The sequence below is a fragment of the Haliotis rufescens genome, unplaced genomic scaffold (assembly GCF_023055435.1).
Source record: "Haliotis rufescens isolate VD_foot unplaced genomic scaffold, xgHalRufe1.0.p SCAF_8, whole genome shotgun sequence".
Classification (NCBI taxonomy): domain Eukaryota; kingdom Metazoa; phylum Mollusca; class Gastropoda; order Lepetellida; family Haliotidae; genus Haliotis; species Haliotis rufescens.
In genome coordinates this window covers 42061797-42075663 of record NW_025964372.1, presented here as the reverse complement: position 1 = coordinate 42075663, position 13867 = coordinate 42061797, and the positions used below count along the sequence as shown (strand labels likewise).

At 40.6% G+C, this 13867-nt stretch overlaps 1 protein-coding gene across 2 annotated transcripts in view; it reads left to right on the top strand.

Annotated features, from left to right (window-relative positions):
- Positions 1–4099: 4099 nt before the first annotated feature.
- LOC124114965 overlaps positions 4100–13867 on the top strand; it is a 28897-nt gene continuing 19129 nt past the window's right edge. Inside the window, exons 1-2 of one of the 2 annotated variants that reach the window (XM_046475730.2) lie at positions 4100–4350; positions 12505–12819. In XM_046475730.2, the coding sequence (XP_046331686.2) occupies positions 12519–12819 (301 nt within the window). In that variant the 5' untranslated portion in view covers positions 4100–4350; positions 12505–12518. Of the gene's footprint in view, positions 4351–7418; positions 7554–12504; positions 12820–13867 lie in introns of those variants that run through there. The other variant, XM_046475729.2, reaches the window with a different exon arrangement.

The following is a 13867-nucleotide window of genomic DNA, read 5'->3' as shown; positions in this document are numbered from 1 at the left end:
AAAATGTAATCCTTTCTGTGATTCCTCGGAATGGTTCACAATGATCAGATTTGACGATTACCATCAATTTCCTTGCAAACATTGCCGCGGCTGAGATGTACTTACCCACGTGTTTCACATGAATGCATCATCGTGACTCAGTCACATAACTGTTTTCAGTTTTGCAAATAGCATTTCTGTGGCCTAGGCTTCCGTATGTTGAATCTGTCACGATCCGAACCTGTCACTTGAAGCCTGATACGCGCTATGTCAACTGTATACATAGAAGTTTCATTTTGATAGACACATTACAAGAGTGAAATTTTAAAGAAACCAAATCTCCAAATTTTTATGTATTCGTGGATCTCCAAATAATCATAACCGTGTTTTTTAATTAAATACATATTTATCTGAATTTTAATTAATTACAGAACTTTACTCAAACATGTCACTCATCAGGGACGTCGAATATACTGTTAGATATAACGTGATATTCTTCGTTATTGTTGTCTCTTAACGCTTATAAACCATGGTGTTGTAACCATCTCCCAGACGACCTTTATTTTGTAGTAAGACCACTCAGCAGGTTTTACAATTGCTCCTCAGGTTTTACAATTGCTCCCCAGGTTTAACAATTGCAATTGTAAAACCTGGGGAGCAATTGCAAAACCTGTCGTGAAATTCCGATTGCTGGATGGTATTTGTAGTTTCTCTAAAATGCACTTGAAAAACCTTTCAAATAAAAATGTCATCCTTTTCTGCAGAATTTTCATCAATTAACTTACTTTGAGTAAGGAAAATATCGTCATCGTCAGACATCCTCTCTTGTGAACAGTCAACGACACAATGCCATGTGGTACGACGCACGCGGTTCTTTCTGCGCATACAGCCCTCTTCAGCACGTGCAGTCCGCGCAGCGGCCCGCGATAACAACTGTTATAAAGCGTGTCTCGTTATACCGCGCTTATTTGCGACCCGTATACCGCGTAAATATAAGCTCCAAAAATGACATAGATTAATGGATAGCGGTTTATAAGTTGGACAAACCATTCCACCTTAGGAATGGTATGATTGTATAACTGGGTAGGCACAGAAAAACCTCGGACGCTACGCGTCCTCGGCTTTTCTGTGCCTACCCGGTTACACAATCATACCATTCCTTCGGTGTCATGGTTTCTCCATTACCTAACTTCCAATTGACACAATCCGTGCTTCTGGGTTTCACCAAAATGGCAAACGTCTGAGACCTGCATCACTTCGGGCTTTCCTCCCACATGAAGCTGACACGCCGTGATATAACTGGAATCTGGAAGAGCCACACACTCACTCCAGTTGAAACAGTCTTGACACCTGCATAACATTATGTTGATCCCTATTTAGTTTATCAACACCCCTGTGGAGAATCCTGGCCATATGTGATCGACTCAGTGCATCGGTTGGTCAGGCTCATAGACTTGGTACATGGCGTATCATCTGTCCCCAGTGATGTGGATCTTTGCTCATAGAATCAATCACAGGATTATATGGTCCAGGGGCGATTATTTTCAGACTGCCGACATATAGCATTTGTGGGCAGGTATGTACAGAGGTGGGTATCAAAGCAGCCTGTACGTTACCAATATACTCCATATGTTCTCGATACACTCTGCATGTTATCAAAACCTTCTGTATGTTATCAATGCACTCATTATGTAATCAATGCACACTACATATCACAGTCTGGAATTTACATGAGGTGCTGATATCTCATGCTGTCATGCGGACATATATGTAAGGCAGAATACTGTTACTTTTATTATTGGAGCATGTGTCCGTGTGGTGTCTCGGTTTATTGGGGCATGTGTCCGTGTAGTGTCTAGGTTTATTGGAGCATGTGTCCGTGTAGTGTCTAGGTTTATTTGGGCATGTGTCCGTGTAGTGTCTAGGTTTATTGGAGCATGTGTCCGTGTGGTGTCTAGGTTTATTGGGGCATGTGTCCGTGTAGTGTCTAGGTTTATTGGAGCATGTGTCCGTGTTGTATCTAGGTTTATTGGAGCATGTGTCCGTGTGGTATCTAGGTTTATTGGGGCATGTGTCAGTGTGGTATCTAGGTTTATTGGGGCATGTGTCCGTGTAGTGTCTAGTTTTCTTGGAGCATGTGTCCGTGTAGTGTCTAGGTTTATTGGAGCATGTGTCCGTGTGGTGTCTAGGTTTATTGGGGCATGTGTCCGTGTAGTGTCTAGGTTTATTGGAGCATGTGTCCGTGTTGTATCTAGGTTTATTGGAGCATGTGTCCGTGTGGTATCTAGGTTTATTGGGGCATGTGTCAGTGTGGTATCTAGGTTAATTGGGGCATGTGTCCGTGTAGTGTCTAGTTTTCTTGGAGCATGTGTCCGTGTAGTGTCTAGTTTTCTTGGAGCATGTGTCCGTGTAGTGTCTAGGTTTATTGGGTCATGTGTCCGTGTTGTATCTAGGTTTATTGGAGCATGTGTCCGTGTGGTATCTAGGTTTATTGGGGCATGTGTCCGTGTGGTATCTAGGTTTATTGGGTCATGTGTCCGTGTAGTGTCTAGGTTTATTGGGTCATGTGTCCGTGTAGTATCTAGGTTTATTGGAGCATGTGTCCGTGTAGTATCTAGGTTTATTGGAGCATGTGTCCGTGTAGTGTCTAGGTTTATTGGAGCATGTGTCCGTGTAGTGTCTAGGTTTATTGGAGCATGTGTCCGTGTAGTGTCTAGGTTTATTGGAGCATGTGTCCGTGTGGTGTCTAGGTTTATTGGGGCATGTGGCCTTGTGACATCTTGGCGTATTGGAGCATGTGGCCTCGTAACATCTTGGCGTATTGGAGCATGTGGCCTTGTGACATCTTGGCGTATTGGAGCATATGGCCTTGTAACATCTTGGCGTATTGGAGCATATGGCCTTGTGACATCTTGGCGTATTGGAGCATGTGGCCTTGTGACATCTTGGCGTATTGGAGCATATGGCCTTGTAACATCTTGGCGTATTGGAGCATGTGGCCTTGTGACATCTTGGCGTATTGGATCATGTGGCCTTGTGACATCTTGGCGTATTGGAGCATGTGGCCTTGTGACATCTTGTTGTATTGGAGCATGTGGCCTTGTAACATCTTGGCTTATTGGAGCATGTGGCCTGTGACATCTTGGCGTATTGGAGCATGTGGCCTTGTGACATCTTGGCGTATTGGAGCATGTGGCCTTGTAACATCTTGGCGTATTAGAGCATGTGGCCTTGTGACATCTTGGCGTATTGGAGCATGTGGCCTTGTGACATCTTGGCGTATTGGAGCATGTGGCCTTGTGACATCTTGGCGTATTGGAGCATCTGGCCTTGTAACATCTTGGCGTATTCGAGCATATGGCCCTTTTGACATCTTGGCGTATTGGAGCATATGGCCTTGTGACATCTTGGCGTATTGGAGCATGTGGCCTTGTGATATCTTGGCGTATTGGAGCATATGGCCTTGTGACATCTTGGCGTATTGGATCATGTGGCCTTGTGACATCTTGGCGTATTGGATCATGTGGCCTTGTGACATCTTGGCGTATTGGAGCATGTGGCCTTGTGACATCTTGGCGTATTGGATCATGTGGCCTTGTGACATCTTGGCGTATTGGAGCATGTGGCCTTGTGACATCTTGGCGTATTGGAGCATGTGGCCTCGCAACATCTTTGCGTATTGGAGCATGTGGCCTCGCAACATCTTGGCGTATTGGAGCATGTGGCCTTGTAACATCTTGGCGTATTGGGGCATGTGGCCTTGTAACATCTTGGCGTATTGGAGCATATGGCCTTGTAACATCTTAGCGTATTGGAGCATGTGTCCTTGTGACATCTTGGCGTATTGGAGCATGTGGCCTTGTGACATCTTGGCGTATTGGAGCATGTGGCCTTGTGACATCTTGGCGTATTGGAGCATAATAAGCCAAGATACCTCATTAATACATCCTGCCCGTTATGTTTGCAAAAAGCGTAGACTGAAAGTATCGCGGTCGAGTGCTTCGTGTCTCCTCCACGTGTGAAGTAAGGAATTTCCACAAACGTGCTGCGTATCTCTAAATATAGAGATGATGATCGGGGCACTCATGTCGCCAAGTGCTTCTGCTGTCAGGTGTTGCTGGTGGACAGATTCATTTTGGGGTAGTTGCCTTCAGAAGGGTTTACTTGGATACCGTACAGAACAGGTGTGTAGTCCATGAGGTGTGATTCTTCCTGCGCGTCCTCTGTTCTTCCTCGGGGTGACTATAATATATATTGTGATGGACAATGTCAGAGAGATGCACGGAGGTCGGCGCCACATTACGACCTGAACTTGGCTAAAGGATTGGACAGAGAATTCAACTGAGCGATATTACATCTCAGCTCTGAAAGGTAAACGCTATCCAAGGGATATCTTAAATTTGTTCTTCTTTAAAGCTACACTCACCAATAATCAAGTATATGTGACGTCGGTCTGTGAATAATCGAGTCTGGAGCAGGTTCACCAGTGATTGATATTATGAGCAACAAACCACGCCATCAGGGTGATGAGACCCGCAGCCAAATAGTTGAAGAGCCTAATCACCCAATCTATTTAGCTGAAGAGCCTAATCACCCAATCTATTTAGCTGAAGAGCCTAATCACCCAATCTATTTAGCTGAAGAGCCTTATCACCCAATCTATTTAGCTGAAGAGCCTAATCACCCAATCCATTTAGTGGAAGAGCCTAATCACAAATCTATTTAGTCGAAGAGTCTATTCACCCAATCCATTCAGTCGAAGAGTCCATTCACCCAATCAATTTAGTCTATGCCCCTAATCACCAATCCATTTAGTTGATGAGCCTAATCATCCAATCTATTTAGTCGAAGAGTCAAATCGACCAATCTATTTATTCAAAGAGTCTATCCACCCACTCCGTTCAGTCGAAGAGCCAAATCACCCAATCTAATTACATAGCACGTGTAAGCTGTTCGTGCACCTATTACACTTCCTCATACTTTAAACTGTCATCATTACACGTAACAGGATGTATGTGTCCTGTGAGTTCTGTGCAGCTGTTAAACAGGTCGATACAGGCGTTAGAGGTAGATGAGCTGTACAGTTGTTTATAAGCAGTGTTATCACGTTATCAAATACGCTGCGTCTACACCAATGGGAAATAGACCCAGACTGTAGTGAAAACATGACACAGTTTAATAGTCCTTTATTGCGCCATCTGATAAATATGGGTGTACATACACTTTTTGATATGCTTGTTCCGACCAACCCACGCATATAGCTCTGTGTAATTATGAGTGAGTGAGTATTGTTTTATGCCACTTTTAACACTATTCCAGCAATATCACGGCGGCTGACACCGGAAAATGGACTTCACACATTGTACCCATTATGGGAAATCGAACCCGGTCCTTTGACGTGACGAGCCAACGCTTTAACCACTTTAGCTACCCCACCGCCCCAAGAAAATTTATAAGCCTAAGGATGTGTTGTAAACCCTAATAACATTTTCACGCCCTTAGACCTTTTGTTTTTGTTGGTTTGCCAAATTCAATATCCCATCCCTTGTGTCTCCTCAAGACAGTAACGGTAATAGTTTTTTGAACATTGAACTCTAACTTTGTATGTATGCATACAAAATCACGATATCATTATATGCTTCGCCTTGTATTTCATTGAGAGTTTTAATCAGCTTAACAACCTGCAATGTATTGTTGGATTTGCAGATTTGTTATCATACATTTGATACCTATTTAGTCTAATCTTGGGCAAACTGAGGTGTGACATATGCAACTGTGGGACTCCACGCCCTGCTACATAATCATGAAGCGTCAAATAGTTGGTAACACATTTCAAACCACAGACGAAGTAGAGTAATTTCATGACAGAATCATTGGGTTGATATTGTGTACACTTATTAGCCCAATTTGCGTTTTTCATGTCTATTAAGACACTATTTAAGTCCACATTAACGTCTTCATACACGGATTTTGAATAATTCTATTCAGGAAGCGATGCGACTAAAGACGAAGTCAATACAGCCATCATTAACTAGACCTACATGGTACAGGGAACATCATTGGTATGTCACGTGCCACAACCACGTTATCACCTTGGATACCAAGTTCCAGTCATTGAACAACATTCAGGTCAATGAGCAGGTGCACGATTGCACGTTGTTGTGCTTTACACACGATATCCTGATCGACACTTCGTAGAAAACGTTTCAGATTCAATAGAAAACTCCTTATGCGCATGATGGTGGTCAGAATTGTGGTGAGGATGTCACCTCGTCACGACGAAGGTCCGGGTTCCATGTGCCACTGGACAAGTGAAATGCGTTCTTGGCGTCCCAGGCGGTGATACAGCTGGGCCCACTTGCACAAAGCGATCTTAGCGCTAAGACTATTGTAAGCATATGCCAAAGTATGGGAGTTACGATCATCTTAGCGCTAAGATCGCTTTGTGCAAGTGAGCCCTGGTATAATACGACAAGCGTAGTAAAACAAGACTCATGCACAGGACGAATAAATTAAGGTTTCATTATGGTAATTTGTAATTTTTCATGTTTTAATTTTATTTTCAGTTACGTTATATCGTCGGTTTGTCTATGTGTTCGATTCGTCATTTCCGGGTGATTAACCAGTGACAATACAGATTGCTGATGATGGAGATAGAATCTAGAGTGTCCAGGATCAAGAATCTTTTTCGTCACATTATCCACTGTGTAAATATCTTATTCACGAACTCACATCCACAAACCAAGTTTTATCAGAATCCGCCCACATTATATAGAAGATAGGAGCTACCTGATAAAGATAATCAATACATTCGTAGAGTTACTGAAATTCTTTCACTGATACTTGTGCCCCTATAACGGTAAAGATACCCATCTTACACTTTACAAAATGTGTTGAGATCCTAAACACAAACCAAAACACATTCCTTTTACCGTAATACTGACTTGTTAAGAAGACTAGAAGTGTGTGTGTGTAAACCTGAAACAATTAAGGGTCTATCGTAGTAATCAGACATATATAGTTTCATTGTCAGCTTCTGTATGATAGCATGGGTACAATGTGTGAAGCCCATTTCTGGTTTCCCCCGCCGTGATATTGCTGGAATATTGCTAAACGCGGCGTAAAACCATATTCACTCACTCACTCTGTATGATAGACCCTAAACGTGTTTAAACAGAACATACCAAATGTGTATTCCGTGCAGGATTGCAACACATTCCTAAACATCTCATGTATGTGTTTACATTCTAAACACCCTTTTTTCAGTGTAGACAATCGTGTCAGCCATTATATTCAGACCAGGGATGCATCGGAAGTATCCAGTGACTGACAGCATGAGCATCGATCTACACAATGGGGATACGATGCCATGTATCAACAAACGAGCCGTGATACAACTGACATATTGTTCAAACATTTCAAAAAAACCACGCTGAGTCACATCTCTATATGGGAATTCCCCCAATAAGGAAGTGTCTGACTATATCTTGACACACACAGAGTTTATTAGATTATATACCTCGTAGTCAACATGTGGCGTTGTGTGGTCATGCTGTCTCTACTACCAGTATACTGTGAGTATAATTGTCATATGAATGATATAAGTATGTGCGTGTGTGTGTGTTAGTGTGTGTTAGTGTGTTAGTGTGTGTGTTAGTGTGTGTGTGTGTGTGTCTGTATGCATGTCATTTACAAAATGTGAGTGGAGTATCCATCTCAACACTGCGGGAGGTTTTACACACACACACACACACACACACACACACACACACACACACACACACACACACACACACACACACACACACACACACACACACACACACACACACACACACACACACAAACCCCATTTCACCTCATCTCATCTCACAGACATTAATTGAGTTGTCTTACTGTCCATACACAACGTTCGTAACATTTCTCCTGACTTATAATATGCGTATTTGCCGTGTCTGACTGGTCTGTATGTATGTACCCGAAGCGGAAATACTTGTGTATAAAACACTTTGTTTTGGGGCGACTGACTGGCGTTGAGTAAATTGTTAAATGATGGGTTTAACGTCAATGAACAATGCTTGATTCTGCTTCAATACATTGTAGTTACTTCGAATCGTCTAAATACAACACTGTATGTACATCAACTATTGCGATGTGGGTGGCAATGTTTGATACGCTGATTCCTTACATTTGAATGTTACACAACTGCCAGTGGTAATTTTATATGTAGGGTACAATGACACAAAAATGCAATTACCATCCTTGTCTTCATATGGATGTGCACACAAACCTAGGGAGCGTATCACGTCTTCCCTGGTGGCACAAATATTGAAATTGACAAAAGCGTATACTAATGTGGATGTATTGATATTATGTTCATTAGATACCTCAACTAACAATTGTGTTTTCACGTTGATGTATGTTCAGATATATGAAGATGTGTAGGTGTCATGCACATTAATGACCTCAACTATCAACTGTGTTCTTGATGTAAATTACATTACTGACCTCAACTATCAACTGTTCTTGATTTCACGTTGATGTATGTTCAGCTATATGAAGACGTGGTGACGTAATTTTCATTTATGACCTCAACTATCAACTGTGTTCTTGCTGTCATTTACATTTATGACCTCAACTATCAACAGTGTTCTTGATATCATTTATATTAATGACCTCAACTATCAACTTTGTTCTCGATATCATGCACAACAGTGCCCTCAACTATCAACTATTCTTGATTTCACGTTGATGTATGTTCAGCTATATGAAGACGTGGTGACGGCATGTACATTAGTGACCTCAACTATCAACTGTGTTCTTGATATCATGTACATTAATGACCTCAACTATCAACTGTTCTTGATTTCACGTTTATGTATGTTCAGATATATGAAGACGTGGTGACGTCATGTACATTAGTGACCCCAACCATTAGGGTGTTGACTGAAGTAGATGTGAAATGCCTACCATATTACCAATCACGACAGGACAATGTCAGCTACATATATTCTGACTTGGCGATGAATTATGGGGTGTTAGTTTATGTTTATACGTCAAAACCGTCTAATGCAGATTAAGCTAGCGAGATTAATATTAACATCTTGATATATACACAGAATATCAGAAGTTGCAGCAGCAACACTCGCAAAACCTAACGATGGACGCATGAAACCATATGTTCCCCGGGTGATATTGCTAAAACGAACTTTTCTAACCGACATGTTTAATACGGCATTGTAAAAGAATTAAAACGAATTCACAATCGATGGAAACAGCTATGAGAAGCTACATTCTGTTTACGGGTTTGAGATTAGAACATAAATGTACTATGCCGACATATGATTATATTTAGAGAGCCATCATCATTAAAATGCGGGTACATATTTGTAAAGCTTGTCAGTTTGATTACCATTTTTAAAAGGCTGTAAATCATGTTGATATCTCGTGGTTTATTCTCCCTGCAGTGTTTTATTTTACGATAAACACCACCCTACATCACCACACACCACCCCTTGTCGTTTGTGTCGATTAAGCGTAACATAGGCTCAGTGTACTTTGTTACAATCTGCATCCTGGTAAAAAAATACATAAACTGTTAATCTTCCTTCTGAAAAACGACTGGTTGATTGGACGGTGGAAGAAATACGCGGAGAGTCGATTCGTGGTAATAAAATAAATGGTCATGATAGAGATAACTGGTATGATTCACGTTGTGCCGCTCGTTCTCTTACATTTCAGAAAACAGATAAAAAAATAATAACCGAATAAATAAAAGACAGTTCTTATCGAAATACTCAGAACATTCGTGTATACAGCAGGAAACTTAAAAACAAAATATTATTAGCTTAATCGGTTTAATATTTTAGGTAGAAATATCATTAATATCAGAGCAACAAAAACATTTCCATAATCACACGAAATCACTCCTAAAACCAGAGTCCGCTGTACGAATCCGAGTGTATCATGAGCATGTGTTATTGAATCACTATCAAATTGTGATGATGTGATGTTGAGCGAACAGTTGAGCGTATCCTGCCCAATCGTTGGTAGCTGTCACAAACAAATGCAAAGGCAAGTCAATTGTTCACCTAAAAAACCAGGAACAGTAATTGCATCCAACATTTTTTTTGTCAGTGATGAGTCAAATTTGGACATGTCCTCCACATGTCTACCATCAGACGTTTTGAAAGCTTTCTTGAGGCCTTTGACAAGTGTCGTAAGGCGCTCTTCGTAGAAAGCGCATTCCTCGAATGTGTCTTAAACGTTAAATGTTGACCATTGACTATTGGAAGTTGAAGTCATCCTGCTTTGTTTGAACGAATGTGGTGTGTCACTCTGAAACAGACGAGGGAGTTTCCTCAGTTCTTTAAATTCTTGTTCAGGTGGGTGAGTGAGTGAGTGAGTTATTATTTAACGTCACATGGGTCAGGTGGGTACATCAGTGGGAGGGTATTGGGTATTCGGCCATTATTGAAAAATATCAGATCATCGATATACCTGGAGCTTAAGTTAAACTACTTGACCAAATTGCCTTGTTTTGATTTTACCAATCCGAGCCAAAATTCCAATTCATATGTACACGGAAACAGATCAGCTGGGATGGGAGCACAACAGGTGCCCATGGGGTTGGCTACTTCTTGCCTAAATGTCTTACTCCCTATTTTCAGCATTATTTTCACGTTGTTTTCTCAGTAAACTTCAGATGACATTTGCTTTCATATTGACATATCGTCTTGAACCTACATCTCCGTAACTATATATATGGTCACCACGTTAAGTAACAAATGCCCCGTGGATAAAAAAAAATGCAGTTTTTCCTTAACTTTGTCGTATGGGATCGTGATGTACAAAAGTTGAAAAATCAAATGTTGTGACATAATTTGCCTTTCAGAGAGTGCAAACATTTATTGGATGATTTTGATAATTCACATGAGATTAATTCCTCTTTCCTGCAAATTAAGATGATATCATCTTAAACTGTGAATGTCTACTTTCAGAGAGAGATGTATTCTTTTCCACTCTAATTGATAATCTTGATGTGAAATGTATGTTAAAACAGAGATGATTAAAGACCATGGTATATAAGCATTCTTTCTTTATGCAGATACCAACGACATTGATGAAATAACGTGGCATTTCACTAATATAGGATTCTCAATGTATATATATCAAATTAAACTTATCCTAAACAACGTGTGGTAATATTACCACTATCTCTCTCTGTATACAGCCTGTGTGTGTACATATATATATTTCCTCTACATAACTCCGAATATTCTCAAAACATTAAGATTTTATTTTGTTATTTCATTATTTAATTACATAATCTTGATGTTTTGAGAATATTCGGATTGATCTGGAGGAAATAAAAACATTCATTCATTCATTCATTCATTCATTCATTCATTCATTCATTCATTCATCCGTTCATTCATTCATTCATGTTTTTGATTCAAGTCAAGAGTTGGTAACGCCAATGCGTGTTTTTGCTGATTTCTTAATTGCCTTTGCATGTGTTTGTGACGAGTGTCACTGGTGGGACAGGATGCGCTCACCTTCTTACGAACATCCGGTATAATCACTGTTTGAGAATGATTCATAAACACACGCTCATGACATAGTCGGAAACGTACATTCGACTTGAATTGGAAAAAAGGTTTTGTCGCTTTTATTATTATTCTCAGTTAACATGCTGGGCCTCATGTGTGATGTTATTTGACATGTCAGTTATATCTGGTAAATTGATCAAACAAGTAATGTAGGGATGCTTACACGTTATGGTTATGTTATGTAAGGCCTTGTCAGTGGAGACAACTACAAACTTGTCATGTAGGGAAGCCAGACTGTATCTGTGTTCACCACGGCCCATGGATCAAGGAATGAAGTTTTCCCTTAAGTTTGTCATGTGGGATAGAGGTGTACAAAATTGAAAAATCAAATGTTTTGACAGAGTGGAACTTGGTTCCTTTCTTAGATTGCAAAAAGACAAGCAAATCGTTTTCGAGAATCCACATGGCATTAATTCCACTTGTCTCAAATACTTTCTGTGAATATAAAGTCCTTTCTCGATTGTATTAAGGATTATGGTTAGTCTTTGAGACAGAGAATTGAAGGTACATTTGCAGGACCCAGCAACATATCTTGCTTTGTATGGATTTTATGGAGCTTCGGAATCCCGTACAAAAGAGGAATGGACATATCTTCAGGTTTTAGAGTCAAGTCAAAAGTTCAAAATGCTGATTTATTGTTTCGGTAGATTTCTTCCTCAGTTGAAGTACTGATCTTATGTGTGGCATTATTTGATACGTTATTTATGCCAAGTTATTTGATCAAACCATTAATGTAGTGGTGCTTACATATAATGGTTATGTTATTTGAGGCCTTGTCAGTGGGAACATCTACAAACTTGTCATGTACCCTGTTTTGGTGAGCCCACATTTTGAGGATTGTTAAGAGCAATTGAGCAGATTTCAATTGGCAAAGACGCTACACAAATTTATTATTTAATTAATTTATTTCCAGACACTGATGCTCTCATGTCCAAATGTATCGGGAGGGTAGAAGACAGAGTGACCTTCAGCTGTCCACAAGGTCATGTCATATACCAGCCAGTCATCTTTGTTGGCAAAGGCGAGAACAACACTTGTGCATATCAAGATGGCGACTGCACGGGGCTGACCTTTGACCTAAGAAAGCAGAGGAATAAATGTTTCTGGCAGAAGAGCTGTTCCTTGAGGTGGCGGGACCAATTACCAATAGCCTATTCAAAGAATATCTCCTGTAAAGGAGTCATGCCTGAATACGTCAACATGGAAAACCCATTGTGTGTGCCAGAAGGTAGGTTATTGTTTCAATCGACCAGGTCACCGAGTTACAATATGAACATGTCTTTGCCGTTTCTATGCAAATTGTGGGAGTGGCGTGGCGTTGACGTTTTAGTTTTTTTGTAAATCATACCTGATTGAATAACTTTACATGCATGAATTCGAAAATACGGACGGACGCATTATTACACTTCTTGAAGAAGATTTGAATGCTACCTGCTTGCAAATATGCAATGTCCTCAGTTTGAGTGAGTGAGTGAGTATGGTTTTACGCCACTTTTAGCAATATTCCAGGAATATCACGGCGGCTGACACCGGAATATGGGCCTTTAATGCCGCATTTTAAACTTTGTGCCAACACGAATCAATGCAAGAAAATATAAATAAATGCAAAGAATTCCTTTATGCTTGGAGTCATTCAAGTCACGATAAGAGCTGCTATTGTTGAAAACACTTGAAAATATCCGGGCAAAAGAAAGTATACGTTTGAAAACTGGACGTGACCAAACAATTACAAACGTTATATAAACGTGTCCACGCAAAACAGTCACCCCAACACTGCAAGCTGGAGGCTCAAAACACAACTGTGATATCCGCATCCTGTACATCAGCATCAAATAACCATGTCTTGTATGTTTCATTTTCGTCACAACCAGGCAAGGGTGTATACTTTGTTTGGTCGATAATGGCTCTGTAGAATGTACGGTTCAGCAGATTGTGGTTTAGCAAACTGTGTTTCTGTAGATTGAGGTTCAGTGGATTGTGGTTCTATAGATTGTGATTCAGTAGATTGTGGTTCTGTAGGTTGTGTGGTTCAACATACCGTAGAGTTCAGTAGACTGTGGTTCAGTAGATTGTGGTTCTGTAGATTGTGGTTCAGTAGATTGTGGTTGTGTAGATTGTGTGGTTCAGTATACCGTAGAGTTCAGCAGACTGTTGTTCAGTAGATTGTGGTTCTGTAGATTGTGGTTCAGTAGATTGTGGTTGTGTAGATTGTGTGGTTCAGTATACCGTAGAGTTCAGTAGACTGTGATTCAGTAGGTTGTGGTTCAGTAGATTGT